At 48.4% G+C, this 19,813-nt stretch overlaps 1 protein-coding gene and 1 pseudogene across 1 annotated transcript; one reads left to right on the top strand and one right to left on the bottom strand.

The window, feature by feature from the left end:
- The first annotated feature begins 491 nt into the window (after window positions 1-491).
- Window positions 492-15,294, top strand: POLR1E (RNA polymerase I subunit E). The gene is made up of 12 exons (XM_077756073.1): window positions 492-643; window positions 1,204-1,307; window positions 2,525-2,601; window positions 4,461-4,546; window positions 6,660-6,718; window positions 7,402-7,546; window positions 10,114-10,221; window positions 11,044-11,140; window positions 11,518-11,651; window positions 12,575-12,656; window positions 13,333-13,464; window positions 14,797-15,294. Exons 1-12 carry the CDS (start codon window positions 568-570, stop codon window positions 14,954-14,956), a joined length of 1,260 nt encoding a protein of 419 aa, XP_077612199.1. The 5' UTR covers window positions 492-567; the 3' UTR covers window positions 14,957-15,294.
- LOC144224956 (uncharacterized protein C2orf74 pseudogene) lies at window positions 8,155-9,843 on the bottom strand (annotated as a pseudogene).
- Window positions 15,295-19,813: the final 4,519 nt, after the last annotated feature.

Raw genomic sequence — 19,813 nt, 5'->3', positions numbered from 1 at the left:
ATAGTCAGAGTGAGGAACTGTTCTGCGTTGAAGGAAACTGAAGAACTGTGACAACTAAATGCATCCTGTTTCCTGACTGGTTCGTTCTGCTGCAAAAACTTTATTGGGACGATTAGTGACCTCGCTTGTGGAGTCTTGAAAGAAAGCAATTTGCATAACAGAGATGAGACGACCGAGTTCTTGCCCTTCAAAAATACCCTCCTTTCGGTCCACCCTTAAAGGACCTTCTTTGGCCCTTCTGCTCTGATAAGTCCCCTAGTTTCAGAGAACCCTCAATGCACAGGCAGAGCGCTGCGCTTTCGCGAGTTTCTGCACAGAAGACGACTGGGGCCAGGAGTGGGTAGAAGACCCGCCTCGGAGGGGCGGGGCGAAGAGTGGGCGGGAAGGACGCCTGGGCTCTCAGGGGGGCGGTGCCTGGCGGGGCGGAGCCACGCCTTCTCCGCACGCGCGGGGCGGTGCCGGCGAGGCCGTGCCTCTTCCGTTCTGCCCTGCCTTGACATGTGGACTAGCTAACGCAGCCCGGCGGTGTTCGTGTAAACGCCTGACCTTGGCTGCCGGACTGGCGAGATGGCGGCGGAGGTGTTGTCGAGTGCGAGGTGGCAGTACTGTGGGGAGCCCGACGAGAGCCAGAGAGCAGTACTGGGTAAAGACTGCGGAGCCGGAGCGGAGTTCCCCGTAGCTCCCTCCCCTTCCGTCTGGGTGCCTCTTAACAGCCCTCCCGCCGCTGTCGGGCCCCTTTCCCAGCTGGGCCGAGACCCCCTCTAGTCTCCTCCACTACTTGGGACTTGGCCAGGGCTCCTCTGTCATCCCACCATCTTTCTTTCACCACTTCCGCTGGATGAGGATACCCCTGGCACCCTCCTCTCCAAAGCTGTACTTGTCTCCGCTCCCTACTCACCTGCCCCGATTCCTTCTCTCCCCTGGGCAGAGATTCCCCTGTCTCTCTAGGGCTGGCTCAGGCCTCCTTAGCCGTATTCCCCTAGTTATTCCCTTCGGCCCCAGCCCTTCCCCAGCACTGCGCTCACTTCCCCATCTCTTCCCACCTGGACCAGGACCTCCTTCACTCCCCTTTTAGTCGGGACCTGGGGTTCCTTACCATCCCTGTTCCTTAAGTCACTCCCTCCCAAGGACAGTCCAGTTCCTCCCCAGCATACACTGTGGGTCCTTCTACTCTGATCTCACTCTCGGGCTGCAATCTTACAGTCCAGTTCTCCAATGGGAAGCTGCAGAATCCGGGCAACGTGCGCTTTACCTTGTACAAGAGCAATGACTCCACAAACCCCAGGAAGAGGGGTCAGCGGATCCTGGTAAGTGCTGCAGGGGCCAGTTGCCTCCACTCTGCATGCCCCTGGAGGCCTATAGGCGCTTGAGTGCAGGTGGATGTGGGGCAGAGTAGGAGGAGAAGGGGGTTGGGGGAGGGGCGGAGAGCAAATGGGCCATTGAAGAACTGCTGTGAGTCCCAGCAGGTCAGGGTGTGGGGATAGGCTCCGTTGAGTTATGTACTTTTGATGAAGTGATGGCCTTTCATTGATTTGTTCATTCAACAAGCAATTATTGAGCACCCACCGCGGCCCTGTGCTGTAAGCTGCAAGAGAAACCGCTAGACAGGACCAGACCCCACTCTGTGGGAGCCCATACTCTAGAGCACGGTTTCTCAGCCTCGGCACTATTGACATTTGGACCCCGATAATTGTTTGTTGTTGGCCCATCCTGGCGTCACAGGACGTTCAACAACTTCCCTGGTCGCTGACCACTAGATACCGGTAGCACCTGGTAGTTGTGACAATCAGAATGTCAGACGCTCCCAGATGTCCTCTGAAGGAGGATTTCCCCAGGGGTTGAGAACCACTGGTTTAGAGAGATGAGAACTGGTTTTGAGTTCAGTAACCCCTCCAAGCAGACAAGCTCAGAGCCTGGCAGAGGGAGAGTGCGCTCAGTCAGAGAAGTCTGTGCTTGCCAAAAGGCCTTCCTGGGGGAGGGCGCAGTGGAGCTGAGCTCTGAAGGATGGAGGAGGGTTTGACAGCTGAGATTTAGTATTCCAAGTGGAGAGGATGGCAAGGACAAACAGGGAAGCAGGAAAGCTTGGCTGTGACTGAGGAATGAAACAGCTGCTTCCAGAGTTCTGTGGTCATATAAGGAGCAGTCATGGGAGAGATGGGCCAAGAAGCTCAGGAAGGGCTTGGAGGTTGGTGGCAGAACTGTTTTGTAGCATGTCTCTAAGCGCGGGGAGCCCAGGACCTCTCCCCCAGGCCCGTGGTGCCGGGGGTGCCGTTCCCCCGAGAACTTCTCAGACCACATAGAAGCCAGCACCATCTGGGGCTTCCCTTTCAAAAGTCCTCTTGCCTTTCTCCTAGGGACACCCCAGATTACTGGGATGGTGGGCTGGATCATCTCCCAGAGGCTCTTTAGTTCTAATCCGCCGTGGTTCGGATTCTAACGCTTTTGCAAATGTGGGAAAGGGAGACAAGATGTTTAATACTTTTCAACATTGGTTGTAGTGGTATTTTTTCCCTTTACGTTTTAGGCAGCTGAAACAGACAGACTTTCCTACGTGGGAAACAATTTTGGGACTGGAGCTCTCAAATGCAACACTCTCTGCAGGTAGGGATAGGGGAAGGGACGGTGGGAGGAGGAGGAGAGTGGTGGTGAGCCTGGCACTGCTACTTTTGGTCTTTATTTTAGGGGCCGTGGGGGAAATCTGGAGAGGTTTACCGTGTCCCTGCATTCCCACATCCAGGGGCCCTCACACCAGCACGTGGACGTGCCTCAGAAGGAAAAATGAGTTATATTTGTTGGATTTCCTAACAAACCTCCTTCATTTATACTTTTTTAGGGGTGCCTGGCCAGCTCAGTCTGTGGAGTGTGTGACTCTTCATCTTAGGGTTGTGAGTTTGAGCCCCACGTTGAGTGTAGAGATTACTTTAAAATAAAACCTTAGGGGCACCTGGGTGGCTCAGTTGGTTAATTTGGCTCTTAATTTTGGCTCAGGTCATGACCTTGAGGTTTGGGGGATCGAGTCCCACATTGGGCTCTGTGCTGACAGTGCAGAGTCTGCTTGGGATTCTCTCTCTGCCCCTCCCTGCCCTCCTCCTGCCCCTGCCAAACTAAATAAATAAACATTTTTAAAAATAAAATAAAATCTTAAAAATAATAATTTTTAAAAATTGAGATATAATACAACATGTTAGTTTCAGGTGTATAGCATAACGATTAGATATTTGTATATATTGCAAAACAGTCACTGTAATAAGTATAGTCATCCATTACCACACATAGTTTGAATTATTTTCTTATGATCAGAACTTTTAAGATTTATTCTCTTAGCAACTTTCAGATATACAATATAGTATTATTAATTACAGTCACCATGCTGTACATTACATTCCCACGGCTTATTTGTTTGTAACTGGAAGTGCCTTTTGGCAACCTTCATTAATTTGACTACCTCATTAATTTGCAATATCCTCTATAATTGTCTTGTTCCCAGAAGGCAGCCATCTCCACTTATTTGGACTGTGTGACCAGTAGGCCAAAGCTTGCCAGAAACTTTTCACTAAGAAAAGGATTTGGTAGTTTCAGAGACTCCATCACTCTCTACTACTGATCAGCTGACTTTGGGCAACTCTGTCCTTCACTAACCCCCGCTCTCCCCTGGGTGCAATGAAGATTGTCCACCTGAACGGACTGTAACCGTCAGGTGCTGGCATAATGCAGACAGTGTCCCTCTGACAGTATCCGACAGTAAACCACAAAAAAGACCTTTTCAAAGCCCCCCATGAAAGCACCCTGATAGAGGTCAGATTAATGTGTATGTGCTTAAAACCATTAACACCGCATCATGCCTTTACAAAGATTCTCTAATTCAGACTATCTTCTCCCCATTATTACCAAGGTTTTACTTGTCTTTGCCTCCATAAAATTTATGTGTGCAGTAAACTCTAGTGTTAATTCCAGATTTTTATATATCCAAAGAGTTTCCCATTGCAGCAATGAGCACAAGTGTGATTGGCTGCCAGAACCACCTCGTGGCATTTTTTTTTTCTTCCAGAACCACCTCTTGAAGTCCCTCCTCCCTTGTCTCCTTTCTGTCTCATGCTGTGAATTGCTGCTCTTGGGGCGCCTGGGTGGCTCAGTCGGTTAAGCGTCTGACTTCGGCTCAGGTCGTGATCTCACTGTTCGTGGGCTTAAGCCCCGCATCGGGCTCTGTGCTGACAGCTTGGAGCCTGGAGCCTGTTTCGGATTCTGTGTCTCCCTCTCTCTCTCTCTACCATTCTGTCTCTGTCTCTCAAAAATAAATAAACATTAAAAAAAAAGAGTTGTTACTCAGCAACAAGTGGTATGTCCCCCAAGTGTATTGGGGCAGAAAGACCCTTGAGTACTTTTAAGCAGGAAAAAGGGAGTTGTATAAACAATACCTTGTGAATAATCCATATGGTTGGTATTATTCCTTCTTTATTCAGGCACTTTGTGGGAGTTCTGAACAAGACCTCTGGCCAGATGGAGGTGTATGATGCTGAATTGTTCAACATGCAGCCACTGTTTGCAGGTAGGTCCCAGTCATGAAGGCTCACAAAAACACTCCATAGTTTAGGTGTGCTGGATGAGTTAGTTTCTGATTGGAAAAACACATTTTGAAGTTATTTTTAAAAGGGTGCCTTCCTGCAAGTATTTATTGATGACCTACTATGCCCCAGGCACAAGTTAGGGGCTGGGCATGTAGCAAAACAGATACAGATCTTGGCCCTTCAGTGTTTACAGATTTGAGATCAGAAAATAATTTTAGTTAAAGCCAGTTGAGCAATGATCAGAGCAGAATATTGGAGGGCATGTCAGATTTTTTTTTTCATTCAAAGGCCTTTTTTTAAACTCAACTTTTCTGTTTGGAGTAGAGGTTTTAGGGTCTCTAGCAGGTGATGGGAGTTACTTATGGGTTAGACAGTAACTTTCATTTAAAAAAAATTTGTTTTTAATTTGGAGAGAGAATGAGGGAAGCAGAGAGAGAGAGGAAGAGAGAGAACCCCAAGCAGTTTCCGTGACAAACTGTGAGTTCATGACCTGAGCTGAAATCAAGAGTCAGATGCTTAACTGACTGAGCCACCCAGGTGCCTGTCTACGCTTTCTAATGTAGGAGAAGATCCATTTTTCCTTAATCCAGAGGGAGAGCTTGTACCTTTTCTCTGCTTTGGCATCTTAGAATGTTCCGGGCCGGAGTGGGATCTTCCAGTGGGTCAGATTCAAAGGGCTTCTGTTCCCTAAATCTTAAAGTCTGCGAACCATGGTGAGGGTAAGATGAGGAAGGGTTGCTGGGGTCCTGGTGCGCCTGCCGGATACCTTCAGAGGCAGTAGTTAGAACTTTATTCCCGCAGAGCCAGTCCTTTCGAGAATCTGAGGGACCTGGACTTACTTCCTGGAAACATACACAGTATACAAGAATATGTGTGAGATTTTGCATACAATTGTAAAGGGCTTTTGAGTCCCAAAACCCACCTGTGAATTTCAGAGATCCATAGTCTATAGGTTAAGAATTCCTCAGGGCACCTGGGTGGCTCAGTTAGTTGGATGTCTGACTTTGGCTCAGGTCATGATTTCAGGGTTCATGAGACTGAGTCCCGCGTCGGGCTCTGTGCTATCAGTGCAGAGCCTTCTTGAGATTCTCTCTTTCTCTCTCACTCTCTCAAAAGTAAATAATCAAACTTTAAAAAAAAAAACAACAAAAAGAATTCCTTGCTTTGCAAACATATGTAACTACATTTAAATTATCCTCTAAATGCTCTTCCGACTTCCAAAGAGGCAAAGGAAATTGTTTATTAATTTGTTGATTAAACAAGTTTTTGTTTTTACATGTAAAAAACGTGTAAATAATGGTTTATTCTAGACAGTGTATATATGTATACACACACACGCACACACACAACATTTATTAAGTCCTTACTATGTACTGTCACTGTTCTAAGCACTTTCAATGCACTACATCATTTACTTCACATAATAACCCTCTGGTTGTTTTATCGAGGACAAAACTGGCACAGAAGTGAACCGATTTGGTAGGGACATAGTGCTGCTGTCCATGTCTGTATAAAATACCACATCATGTCGTGTGTATACATATGACCTGGGATTAAGACTCAGGCAAGGTGCCTTAGAGCTCATGCTCCTGTGTCCACTTGATTATACTGCCCCTTATATATGAATACTTACTGGGAGATTTCAGAGCTTCATGTAAGTAATACGTACCTCACATTTATGCCTACCTACTTTTAGGTCTTTTATAAGGAGCGCAAAACTATTTACTGGAAAGAACCAAGGACTTGGTTTCTAATCCCATCTTGGCCACTGTCTTGTCAGCTGACCTGGGGCAAAGTATTTCATCTGGAGGCTTCATTTTTCCTTATTTATAAAATGAAGAGTTTGGATCAGATGACCCCTTCACTTGACTCCTTAATTTATTCTTAATTTATTCCAGATCCTCTAACTGCACTAAAGCCACAGACTAAATGTTCGCAGGATCCATTGTATTAAACTCTGGGAAGTCCTGCAGTAAAGAAATCTGTTTTTCTGAGATTAGCTGTTAAATAACTATTACACACTACTATAATCTCTGGGCCTGACAGCTCACTTTTTTTTTCCTCTCTGTTTTTGTTTGTTTTGTGCTTTGATAGATGAATCAGTCGAGAGTGAATCGACACAAGAGAATCAGGCCAGAACTTTTAGAGAAAAGGTAAGTGTGACAGAACTGAGACGTGGCACCCAAAATACGTTCCTCCTGGGCCTCGCGATTCCCCATCAGTAAAACGAGCTGGCCGAACACAGGGCTGCGCCCAGCTCTTTCAGTCAGTGGTTCTCTGGCCAGGCCACCTGCAGAGGCCTCTGTGGCCTCACAGAGCACCGTGTGGGGCAGCTGTACACTGCTCTGTGCCAGCGTGCCAGACTGGTTCTCTGGGCTGATATAGGTGCAGCATAATACAAGTTTCAGAAAATACTGGCTATAGCCTGGAAGCTTTCTTATTAAAACAAAAGTAAACTTCAGAATCTTGAAGGTAGGCGGTTCCTACAAAGCTCATCTCACCCCAGGATGGCAACTTGATTGAATCTTCAGGACCGCCTGGAGCACTGTGTTGAGAACGGGTATGAGGTTGTCTTCAGGCTCAGAGGGAAAAAGTGCTAATTCTGGCCTTTTTACTTTACAAATGGAGACACTGTTGCTTTGGAAATAGCCCATGACAGTTTACAAAGCAAGTACTTCAGATCTGTTAATACAGCCAGCATGGGAGATAGGTATGATTCAGCCCAGTTTGCAGGTGAGGGAATAATGGCTCAGAAAGGCCGAGAGTTTCCCCATAGTCCCACAGGAAGAGCAGTGCCCAGCCTGTCCCTAGATGAACCAAATTTGTCTCTGCACAGATGGATTCTTGCATTGAAGCCTTTGGCACCACCAAACAGAAGCGGGCTTTGAACTCCAGAAGAATGAACAGAGTTGGCAATGAATCTCTAAATTGTGCGGTAGCTAAAGCCGCAGAGAATATTATTGACGCCAAAGGAGTGACTGGTAAGCAGCTGGGACCTGGGTAAGAGTCTGCTCGCAGAGACCGCTTTCTCTTCTCTTGAGACCTTTGACCTGCCCCACAGATGGAAATAACGGGCGTTTGGGCTGGATTCCGGCCTCTCCCTGAGCGCTTTCCTGGTAACGGACTCTGGAAGTAGTGAGAAACATCTGCCCTCAGGGAGCTCACGGTCAAGTAGAGGAGACAGGCATGGGATGTGCACGCTGTGCCCCTGATGCCAGGGTGCCGAGGGGGAAGGCCTCATGTCTCTGAGAGCCACAGGGAGGTTTTGGGGAGAAAGACCTAAGTGACGCTGGTGCTGCTGACCTGAACCTCTGGAGGCAGGCCTTCACTGTGGGCCTCCCTCCATTCCCAAGTTCATCAGCAGCTTGCGTATTTCATTGTATTATTTAACAATGTATTTGTTGCTCAAATGCATTGTGAGAATGTGAGAGAAAGCTTATGGAAGAGCAGTTTTTCTGTCAAAGTAGGATTTTAGTAATTTTTAGAAAATCTTTTCCAAATCCTATGGTCTCATAAATAAATATTTTCCTGCAGTACTTTCCCAATTTTACTTTTTACATTTATTTTTTTATTTTATTTTTTTTCAAGTTTTAAAAAAAACTATATTTAAGCTTTGGGTATTTTACTTACAGAATTTTGCATGTAGCCCACTTGTTTCTGCACAAAGGTTAAATACTATCTGTATCTGCTTAATTCCCCATACTTTGTCGTTTCATCATGATCTTGTACCCCCAGTTATTTCATTGTTCATTTAAGCTTATACTTCTTTCACCCAGCCTTTTCTGAGCTCATTTTCTCTCTTTTTGTTCTAAAGGGTAGTTTTGAGGTATTGGGTATTCCTTCCCAAGGTCCACAACAATTACATCCCTAGAAAATGTCACTCCTTTTAAAGGTCTTTTGTGGTTTTCAACAACTGATTGACTTCCGTTGACAGGTATAGGTGTTTTTTGCAAATCATCATCCTCTTGAGCATTTCCTTCAGCATTCTTAGGCTCTTGCTTCTCTTTTACTTTGTCCTTCTCCTCTTCTTCCATGTCTTCTTTCTCTTCTAAGGGTGTGACCAGTGCTTCTTTACTCCGTCTCTGGACAAGAATGCCAGGCCTCAAGAGTGTGTTTGAGTCCACATTGTGTGTCAGGAGAGTCTTTTCTTGGTCTCCTGGAATGTTTGCCTCCACATCAGCGCTAAACAATCCTCACCTCCATTACCATCTGTACAAGGGCGTTTTTCTGTCTGTTCATCTTTCTTGCTTTGGAAACTTTCATCCACGAGGCTGGAATCTGGCCGAAGAGAGATCCACGAACATTCTGCGACCGCTTCAACGGAAGCCAGGACCCCACCTTACTTTTTACATTTAAATCTTCAGATTTTTTTGGCATATGATAGAGACCTAATTTTATATTTTCTAAAGGACTAACCAACTGTCCCCAGCTCCATCCTTTTCTTTGTAGAAGATGATTTAAAAAGTCCTCCTCACGTTAGCATATCCTGTGTGCGCTCTGTTTCATTGTCCATTCTGTTCCCGTGGCAGCATGAGGCTGTTTTGATCTCGGTGGCCTCATCATCCGCTTTATTTTCTGATAGGGCAAGTTCCTCCTACCCCTTCCTTTTATTTTTCACAAACATTAGTTAGAGTAGCATGCTTTTTCCCCCAAGTGATCTTAAGAATTATTTTGTCAGATTCTCTCAAAACGCAATTGAGATTAGTATGGAGAGAATCCTCATCTTTACAACATTATGTTTTCTTATTCAGCAACATAAAAATATGTCTCTCCATTTATTTGAAAGCATAAGTAAATTAAAAAAAATTTTTAACGTTTATTTTTGAGAGAGACACAGAGTGCGAGCAGGGGAGGGGCAGAGAGAGGGGGAGACACAGAATCCGAAGCAGGCTCCAGGCTCCGAGCTGTCAGCACAGAGCCTGACACGGGGCTCGAACTCTCGAACTGTGAGATCATGACCTGAGCCACTCAGGCGCCCCACATAAGTAAATTTTTTAATGTTTTTGTTGAGTTTACTGCCAGCTATCAAAGGACATCTAAAAAAAATAATTCACCCATTTCTCATCATTTTACCAGACCAATTATAATTTTCCTGTGTTCCTCTCTGTCCACGTTTATATGCATGCTTCATTCTTACATGGTTATCCTTGTAGGGTAGTTCACAGTTTTATATTCTGTTTTTTTGTTTTTACTCACAACATGTGGAGTTTTCTGGAAGTTAAGCCGCTAAAGGCTCTTTTGAATATCCCTCACTTTTAGCTTCTCCTATATTGTACATATTTGTCAGCACACCTGTCTCTCTCAGGTGTATTACAAGTCACATGAGGGGAACCACGCCGGGTGCACCTTCTCCGGTGCCTGGTTAGGTTTGTGGCGTGGGTGGACCTCGTCCTGGAGCTGTCAGCCTGCTGGGGGGCTCAGGCCACATCGGCAGTAGCATTCAGATGAGGAATTTCCGGGCCTGTTACGATCTGGAGCGTATATAGAGTATCGGGGAACCTGCAGACAAATAGAATGATACTGACACCGCCTCTCCTTTATGAAAAAGCTCTGGTCAATGACGCCATCCATGATGACCTGCAGGAAGACTCCCTGTACCTTCCTCCCTGCCACGCTGATGCGGCCAAGCCTGAAGATGTGTATAAATTTGAAGACCGTATCCTTGTCGCAGTAGAAAAACTGCTTTATTTCCCAGGTTGGGATGTGTGTACGCGAGTGGACAGACAGGCCCTCTGGGCGTTGGTGGGCCCACAGTGCTCACGGAAGCTGCATCCAGATGTTCGCACTTGCTCCAGCGCTGTGACTGGGTAGTCAGCTGCGGGACTGGCCCTCAGCCCCTGGGATTCAAACCCATTCCTCGGCAGAGTGCTAGATGACCTCGAGCTCAGCCCTGTGGGGGTCACTCTGTGAGAAGTCAAAAATAAGACTTTTTTTTTTTTAATGTTTTATTTATTTCTAGGAGAGAGAGAGACAGCGTGAGCAGGGGAGGGTCAGAGAGTGAGGGAGTCACAGACTGAAACAGGCTCCAGGCTCTGAGCTGGCAGTCAGCACAGAGCCCGACGTGGGGCTCAAACCCACGAACCGCGAGATCATGACCTAAGCGAAAGTCGGATGCTTAACCGACTAAGCCACCCAGGTGCCCCAAAAATAAGACTTTTAGGTCAACCAGTGCCTTAAGTTTAAGCCAGACTGATTTCTAAAGCTCGGGTTGGACAATAGAAGTTCACTACACAGGTCTAGTCGAAGGGAAAATGCCTGCAATAGCTTTGTGGTAAGCCGAGGAGGCAGAAGAGCCCAGGCAGGGAATGCGCTCTGGGCTGGGAGTCTGGAGAACCGAGACCCTGATCTCAGCCCGTGTGTTATGTGATCTTCCCCTATCTAGGCCTCAGCTGTCCTATCTCTAAAAAGGGGCCACTCTGAGATGAGCTAGCCAGTTGGTTTCCATTTTGGTCAGATTGTGTTCTTGACCTGTGACTAGTTCTCTCCCCTCCGGAGTATGAAGCTCTTCAGAGCCCATCTGAAGCTTTCAGGAACATCTCCTCAGAGGAAATCCTGAAGATGATTGAAGAGAACAGGTACCTCCCCTTCCTCAACCCCTTGGGCGGATGGAGTGTCCGGGGCAGTGATGTCAGAACATGACAGAGTCAGATGAAATGGACCTTTAGGGGTTCTTTTTATATGCTCATTTATGTATTAATGCTCATTATGTTCATTTGTGTATTATTAATGGCTGCTTTTGCAGTGACCGTATGGCCCCCAAACCCTAAATTATTTACTGTCTAGTCCTTTGCTGCCTTGGCACTAAACATGCTCACTGTGTCATAAAAAGCGTTGTTAGGATGGTCCTTCCTCAACTGTTGAGTGTGTACCAGCGGTGAAGGATGCCCGCTGTTTTCACCGTCAGCATGAATGGCCCCTGACAGAGCCGGTCTGATACCTTCCTCTGTTTCAGCCACTGCTCCTTTGTCATAGAAGCCTTGAAGTCTTTGCCATCAGATGAGAAGAGCCGAGACCACCAGGCCCGCTGCATATGGTTTCTGGACACGCTCATCAGATTTCGAGCACAGAAAGTGATTAAGCGGAAAAGTAAGTGCATGATGGACATTTTATCCTAGTTATTTCTAGCTTGTTATTTGTCTGTTAGACTGGCTCTAATGAGAGAAGAAAACTGATGTGTCTGTCTTTGTTTTTATTTGTGAGTGTGTAACGGTGAGCTTCCTGTAGGCATGCTGGCAGGCTGACAGGGCCTGCCCAGCCCTCTCCTCATCTGAAAATGGGGAGAGGCTGGGTTGTATGCTTGTTCACTACTACCTGACGTTCACTACTTCTCGTCTGCATGGGGCAAAGTGTAGTATCCGGTCACATCATGCATGTTTCAAGGGACTGCTGAGCAAACATGAGCCCTCTGGGTTGAAAATTGGCCCTGCTCATATGGAGGTTTGTGGCAGGTTTGTGTTGTGTCAGCTCATTTCTGACTGACGAGGAGAGTCCGTTCCCCACTGGTGACCTGTGTCACGCAGCTAGGCTCACGCGTGGACGCCCCATATCCACCCAGCATTGGAAACCTGCCTGTGGTTTTAGGTGCAAGGTGATGCCGTCTTGTTACCGTGGTTGAGCTCCCAAGAGTCTATGTTTTCAGGATTTGCTTGCTGCTTATTGTCACATTTCAGCCTCTCCTCCTTTCCCTCTCCCTGGGCTTTCTCCGCTACCTATTTTGCTTTGTAACATCTTATGATTTCTAGGTCTTTAGGCCTCGTTGGAGTCTGGTTTTCCTCCCTGTCACTGCCCCGTCATGAACGTCTCTCGGGCGTGCGCGGTGTGCGGGCTGAAGCCTACCTGAGCACGTTTTCACTGGGAAGTGGCTCTTCTGTTTCTTGGGCCCTTCTTCTCTTAGCACATAGTTCTGTTCATTGCGAGGGCCCAGCTGTTGGCCTCTTCTCCCGCCTCGTGGAGGAGCTGTGGGGTGAGGGTTTGGAAACAAAGTGCTCACACTCAGCCTTGTGTTGTAGGCGCCCTGGGACCTGGGGTCCCCCACATCATCAGCACCAAGCTTCTGAAGCACTTCACCTGCTTGACCTACAACAACGGCAGGTCAGGGGGCTTGGCTTCTGGGGCTCTGCCTATAGAGGAGAAAGCGGGTAGGGGAGGGCAGGAGGGTGGGGATGAGTGCATGGATTGGATTCCACGTCCACAGACACTGCTGAGGCGAGCATTCACTGCCCTTTGCAGGGGCCTGGGGTCAGAGCAGTTGAGGAAACACTGTGTATTACGTGCTGTGTCCCCCTTGGAGAGGTTCACAGTAGAGGCTCAGGGGAAGTCCTGCAGCTGGAGACTTCTTTCCAAAGGTTCCAAGGAACCTTTCCTAGTATCTCACAGAACCAATGTTCTATGGAAAGGCAGTGGTGCAGAAAAGGGCAACACTGTGAGTTTGAGATGACTGTTTTTCCAGCAGCCCTGCTGAGCAGTGGGGACATGCTCAGAGGGTCTGTGTCCTTGAGAAGCCCTAACCGTGCCTGGGGAAAGTGTAGGTGTGGCTTTCTCTGTCCCGCTTTTACGGAACACTGGGATGGGCTTGCCGCTCCACGGTATGTGAGGGCACGGCTAGCTTGACCGCACAAGAAATGTTGCTCAGATTTCTTTTCTTCTACCCGAGGTGGGAAGAGATTGAATATGCATGAGAATCAGGCTTGGATGGTTTTATTCCCCTCCTGGAATAATCATCTTAGAGTTTAACGCTGTCTCTCCTTCGCTGCCACCGATTTTGTAGCCTACGCAACTTAATTTCGGATTCGATGAAGGCGAAGATCACTGCATACGTAATCATTCTGGCTTTGCATATAAGCGACTTCCAGATTGACCTGACGTTGTTACAGAGGGACTTGAAGCTCAGTGAGAGAAGGTGAGCACAACAGAATGATAAACTTCCTGCAGGGTGCTCAATGTATTTTTAGTACTACTGGCAAGCAGGGGAGGCACTATCAAAGGAACTGGGGACATTTGATACAGGTCAGAGGACAGTTGTCAGCGAATCAGTGATTAAATGAATGAGCAAGCAAGACATTACCAAGTGCCTGGTCTATTCTACACACAGTATTAAATCTGTCGTGATCTCATTGATTTTCCTAAATACCAGTGGGGAGAACCTTCAGTTCAAGGAAGTCAGTGACTTCCCAGGGTCACACCACCAAGAAGGGGAATTGTTGGGCTTTGATCCTGAGCCTTCCCATAGCATTCTGCCTCTGTGTAACCCAGCGGTCTCTGAATTGCTGTCGCTGGGGAGAGGGGATCTGTATGGTCCTGAGGGGTGGAGCCCAGGGGTGGAACTTGTGACAGAACCCAATGTCAGCCTAGCAAAAAGAACATCCTCAGAGTCCGATGGAAGGGGCTGCCAGGCACGGTGGGGCCACCATTTGTCAGGGATGTCACTTTGGGGCTTCTGTGACGCAGCAGCCCTGTTGAGCAGCGGGGCCAGGCTCGGCAGGTCCTGGGAGAGCCAGGACCTGGGAGAGTCCATGTGGTCTCAGGCCCTTTCCAGCCTTGCCGGGAAGGATTCAGACAAAGAAGGCAGGACTTCCCAGGATCATGAACTGTGGGGTATGTTGGCCTGTGGATGATTTAAGAGCATCTGGTAGCCAGGGCCCCCAATAGTGTTCCAGGAGAGCCGGTGAAAACACCCTCGTCTGGGCTTTGCTAGCAGTCTCTGGAGGGGTTATCCTGAGAGCTGCCCATAGAAGGCATTCTAACAGGCAATGAGGTTGTAAATAAGAAACAAGATGGTTAGAGCCCATAAAGTTGTAGCAGAATTCTAGCAAGTGCTCAATCCTGGTTATCAGAAGTAAACAAAGTTATTAATTGTGTCTAGATAACCTGGTTTTCCATCACCTGTATGGATACTTACTGATAGGAACGCATTAAAACAAAATGGTCTTGGGGTCCCTGGCTGACTCCGTCAGTGGAGCATGCGGCTCTTGATCTCGGGGTTGTGAGTTTGAGCCCCACACTGGGTGTAGGAATTACTTGAAAATAAAAATCTTTTTAAAATAAATAAAATAGAATAAAATAGTCTTTTGATGGCTCTGGAGCAGATCTCGTCTGCTTCTCTGCTCTGCTCCTGGTGGCTGCGTTGGGGATTCTGTCTTCAGGGCCTGGAGTGTGAATGCCACTTGCTCCTGTCACGCGCAGACCTGCTGAGGACCCTCTCTCCCATTTGTTCTGTGTGTTTGCTCCTTAGGATGATTGAGATAGCGAGAGCCATGAGGCTGAAGATCTCTAAAAGAAGCGTGTCTCTAGCAGCTGGCAGGGACGAGGATCACAAACTGGGCACCCTGTCCATCCCGCTGCCTCCAGCCCAGAGCTCAGACCGCCAGTCAAAGCGGAGGAGAATCACCTAGAGGCGTGCTTTCCAGATAGAGCGTTTTGGCCTCCCAGGGACTCTCCTTGTGTCCATTTCCATTTTTATTTTTAAAATGAGAAGGAAAAAGAAGCCTTGCCTTGGCGTGGGTATGAAGCCAGAAGGAACATCTCAGGTCGTGCTTGTCTTCAGCGAAAACATAAAGTGAAGGCCATGTTGGACTGACTTCACCTCTCTCCTTTGGTGTTGCTGTGATTGTAAGTGGCGGGTGGTTCCTGTGGGAGGGTGGGTCCTGGGGAGTCCGAGCCGACAGATCTTACAGGCTGGGCCCTAAGCCAGACCTAACAGTGAGTGTTAATAAAGAGAGCTGTGAGGTGCCATGCTTAGTCCTGAAGGGCCAGTGGAGTGCCTGGGGAGGAGAATGCGTCCTGGCTGGGCTGGGAGGGGAGGCCTCCGGCTTTCCCAGCAGCTGTGGGTCACCTGTGTCGTGAGGTTGCTGTGCCTGGCTGAGGCCCACAGAGGGCAGGGCTCAGCTCTGAAAGCACGTTTTTCGAGAGCGATGAATCAGAGTGAAGTACAGAAAACAAATGGCTCTAGACCTCTTTATTTTATTTATTAATGTTTTATTTATTTCTAGGAGAGAGAGAGAGAGAGACAGCGTGAGCAGGGGAGGGTCAGAGAGAGAGGGAGTCACAGAATCTGAAGCAGGCTCCAGGCTCTGAGCTGGCAGTCAGCACAGAGCCCGACATGGGGCTCGAACCCACGAACCGCGAGATCATGACCTAAGCCAAAGTCAGACGCTTAACCGACTAAGCCACCCAGGTGCCCCTCTAGACCTCTTTAAAAAGAGGATTTAATGCCTGGATAGAATGAAAGGGCTGCACAGGTGGGAATCGGGAGATTGCCTCTGAAACTGCTGAGCTCAAGACCACACAGCTGGGGGCACCTGAGTGGCTCAGTAGGGCGGGTGTCTGACTTGATCTGGGCTCAGATCAAGATGCTTTGTGGGATCGAGACCATGACGGCACAGAGCCTGCTTGGGATTCTCTCTCAAAACAAATAAACATATGAAAACAAAAACACATAGCTCGGGTTGCCAGCCGGGCATCAAGATGCCACTTCTGCCCAGACCGCTTCTTGGATTCCGGAGGCTGGTACGTGACGCCGTGCTGAGTCCGGCCACCAGTGCTTTCAGTCCCCGCATTCCCGCCCCTTTTCAGCTCTAACGGCTGGGAGATCAAGAAGCTGGCCTCTGTCTTGCTTCCTTCTTCTGTGAGCATTTGACCCTCCAATAATCCAGGGTTAGGGGGCACTGACCCCCTCACACAGTCAAAAGTCCATGTGTAATTTTTTTTTTTAAGTTTATTTTTGAGAGAGTGTGTGCACGAGCAGGGGAAGGGCACAGAGGGAAAGAGAGAATCCCAAGGAGGCTTCACACTGTCAGCACAAAACCTGATGTTGGGGCCTGATCCCACAAACCATGAGATCATGACCCGAGCCGAAATCAAGAGGAAGATGCTTAACCAGCTGTGCCATCCAGTGCCTCCCGTGTATAATTTTTGACGCCCTCAAAACTTGAGCCTACTCAAGTCAAGCCTACTCTTGACTGTAAGCCTTACTGATAACACGTATTTTGTATATTATAGCATTACTGTATTCTTTAAGATAGAGAAAACAATGTTAGGAAAATGTAGTACTTTATTGGAAAAATCACGTGTAAGTGGACCCACAAAGTTTAAACCCATGTTATTCAAGGGTCAACTGGAATTTCATCATTTTATGCCAGGCACACATATTACTGTTATAATCCTTGGCTATAAGTGAGTGTTACTTAAGGAGAGAGAAGCTATTGGAGAGCATTGTTTGAACTTCAGTGCTTTGAAAGCAACATGGGCACGTCATTTATCTTGCAAAGTCCCGACAGGTGGTATTTTCATAAGAATGGTCTTGAGCCCATTTGTAGGAGTGTATAGAAGTGAAAGCTTTGGGGGAAGGAAATAGATTGATTTTTTTTTCCCTCTTGAATTTCTGTGATTATTCTTTCTACTCCATTTGTAATTGAGCCCAGGGAGCTATTCTTTTCTTTCTAATGTTTTATTTTTGAGAGAGGGCACAAGTGGGGGAGGAGCAGAAAGAGAAGGGGACAGAAGACCAAAGCGGGCTCTATGCTGACAGCAGCGAGCCCAGTGTGGGCCTCCCAACAGTGAGATCATCCCCTGGGCCAAAGGTTGGACACTCAACCAACTGAGCCACCTAGGTGCCCCTTATTTTTTATTAATTTTTATTTTAGCCTACAAGTGGGGGAGAGGGATAGAAGGAGAGAGAGAGAGGGAGAGAGAGAGAACCTTAAGCAGGCTCCACGCTCTGTGCAGAGTCCATCCTTGGGATCATTACCTGAGCTGAAATCAAGAGTTTAATGCCAACTGACTGAGCCACCCAGGCTCCCCAGCAAACACTTTAGATCATTAAACTAAATTCAGAAGTTGTCCTGATCAGGGGCTCCTGGGTAGCTCAGTGGGTTGAGCATCTGACGTTGGCTCAGGTCATTATCTCACAGTTCATGAGTTCGATCCCCACATCAGGATCTGTGCTGACAGTTCAGAGCCTGAAGCCTGCTTCTGATCCTGTGCCTCTCTCTGCCTCTCCCCTACTAGTGCTTTGTCTGTTTGTCTCTCTGTCTCTCAAAAATAAACTTAAAAAAATAAATTTAATAAAGGTCCCAGCCAGATACCAACTCCTAAAAAGAATTGAGGCAATTTTTGTGGCATATTCATTTAGAGTTGTCGTACATTTGCCACGAATGAAATTGCCTTCCTACGTTTTGTTCCAAAACAGAATGAGTATGTACTGTGAGCAAGACACCGTGCTGAGCACTGTGGCCAGGAGGGAAGTTTAATCTCCTTAGTCCCACACTTAAGGCCTTTGGTGATAGGGTTTCCACCTGCCGTTCCTACCCTAAGTCCCTCAACCCTCCTTGACATACCCTTGGTCCCCCACATCCTTCTTCCTGGACTTCAGGGAAGCCCCGAGTCCTCTCCCTTCCTGCACTTTCTATGTCCTTCTCCTCACCCTTGCAGGTGTCACTGTCCCACTCTTCATAGCCTGGTCACCTGCTCTTGTATCCAACCCCCCCGCCATAGCCACAGCTGGACATGCGGTCCCATCATCAGACGCTGCCAGCCCCTCTGCTGTGCCGGTACTCCTCTCCACTTGTATTTATGTGATTTACGTCCACTCCTTGATGACATTGACTGCAGGGACAGTCCAGCTCATCCTGTGTGTCTCCCTGACTTGCCCCCCTCGGATCTGCAAGTACTCATCGAACGAAGGAGTGAAACAGGCCTGGTCTCAGGCCGGAGTTCACCAGTTCATGCGGAGCCCTGTGGGGTGCAGAGGGCCCTGACTCGGCCCGACACCTTTGGGGCCAGTCGCCAGGCCCCTTGCCGCCTACAGGCCCGCTCTCTCCTCTCTGCGTGCACACTCACACTCGGCCCCTCTCCTGCGTGTGGTGGAAAATCACCCTGTAAACGGCGTTCTGGGGACACGCGGGGAAAGAGGGACCGTTGGAGTGGCTTTCAGCAGGTGCCCTCTGCTTGTTTCTTTCTCGGCTCTGCTGCGCGAGTCCTGCTCGCCGCCGGAGGGCTGTGTCCGCAGCCCCTGAGCCGGCTCCTAAGCAGGGATCGCATCGTGCTCCCCTGCGGGAGGTTGTGCGAGGCCGGCCGGGTTATTTAATCTTCCCGTGGCATCATTTCCCCATCTGTTGAGGGGGGATAATTTGTTTGAGGGTGACGTTCACTTTAACCTGAGTCAGCTGGGCACGAGGGGCGGGCGCGCAGGCACCGAGTCAGCCCTGCAGCCACAGAAGGGGTGCCACGTGAGAGCGCGGCCTCGTGTTCTCTGTTGCCCTTGCCTTGGCAGGCGGGTTGCCATCAAGGACCTGTGGGGGTCTCCTCTCTCGGCTGGTTCAGGGGGCTGAGGTGGGGAGGATGAGCCGGCATCTGGAGGGCTTCTGGGCCTGGGGTGCTAAAGGGGGCGGGGCCAGACGCCTGCGGAGGGCGTGGCTGCCGCTGCCCTGGAGCCGCAGGAGGGTGGGTGCTGGCCTGGGGTAGGGGGGTGGGACCCTCCAACGTGGCCCACATGGCCCGGCCATCAGCTTTCCTTGGGCTCGTTGACGAGCTAGGGGAAGATCATTTGATCCTCACATTCTTGTGGCCACGATCTTGGGAAGGTGGCCTTTTCTCTTTAAAAAGAGCTGTGTGGGGGCGCCAGGGTGGCTCAGTTGGTTAAAACTCCGACTTTGGTTCATGACCCCACAGTCGTGAGTTCTAGCCCTGCATGGGGCTGTCTGCTGTCAGCACAGACCCCGTTTTGGATCCTCTGTCCCCCCTGCCCTCTGCCCCTTCCCCACTTGTGCTCTCTCTCAAAAAAATAAAACATTAAAAAAAAAAAAAAGCTGTGAGCTGCGAGGCTCAGAAGCAGCGGCCCCCTGGGATGCAGAGGAGGCCCCAGGGTGGGGAAGAGGGTCTGATTACTCCTTGGACAACATCCCTCAGCCCTGCTTCACTGGTGAGTCTTCTCGTTCTGTAACATGTCCTGCTTTTTCTAGAAGGCTCGCAGAAAGGGAGCTAGTTGTTTTAATTGTAGTATTTTTTCTGTATATTTTAAAATCTATTTTCATGGTATAACCTTAAGCACTGATTATTTGTGAAACCTGTTTAGTCTTCATAATTTCAGTCTTCATAATTGCAATTATTATGGGCTCTTCTCCAATTTAACTGTTAATCATTCCTCATGTTTTTAATTTGCAGTATCTTTAAGCACTTTATATAGAGATGGGATAATATTTAGATTTGGAACTAAATTGCCAACAGGTTTTTAAAATTGTGAGATCATGGGT

Source organism: Crocuta crocuta, unplaced genomic scaffold (assembly GCF_008692635.1).
Source record: "Crocuta crocuta isolate KB4526 unplaced genomic scaffold, BGI_CrCroc_1.0 scaffold431, whole genome shotgun sequence".
Taxonomy (NCBI): domain Eukaryota; kingdom Metazoa; phylum Chordata; class Mammalia; order Carnivora; family Hyaenidae; genus Crocuta; species Crocuta crocuta.
This window is presented reverse-complemented; position numbering and strand designations above follow the sequence as displayed.

What these genes read in the sequence shown, in the direction of transcription:
- POLR1E (XM_077756073.1), top strand. Translation starts at nt 568, where the DNA reads ATGGCGGCGGAGGTGTTGTCGAGTGCGAGGTGGCAGTACTGTGGGGAG. An exon ending in CCAGAACTTTTAGAGAAAAG is followed by an intron (nt 6,719 to 7,401) that starts GTAAGTGTGACA and finishes GTCTCTGCACAG; the next exon opens with ATGGATTCTTGCATTGAAGC. An exon ending in GAAAGTGATTAAGCGGAAAA is followed by an intron (nt 11,652 to 12,574) that starts GTAAGTGCATGA and finishes CTTGTGTTGTAG; the next exon opens with GCGCCCTGGGACCTGGGGTC.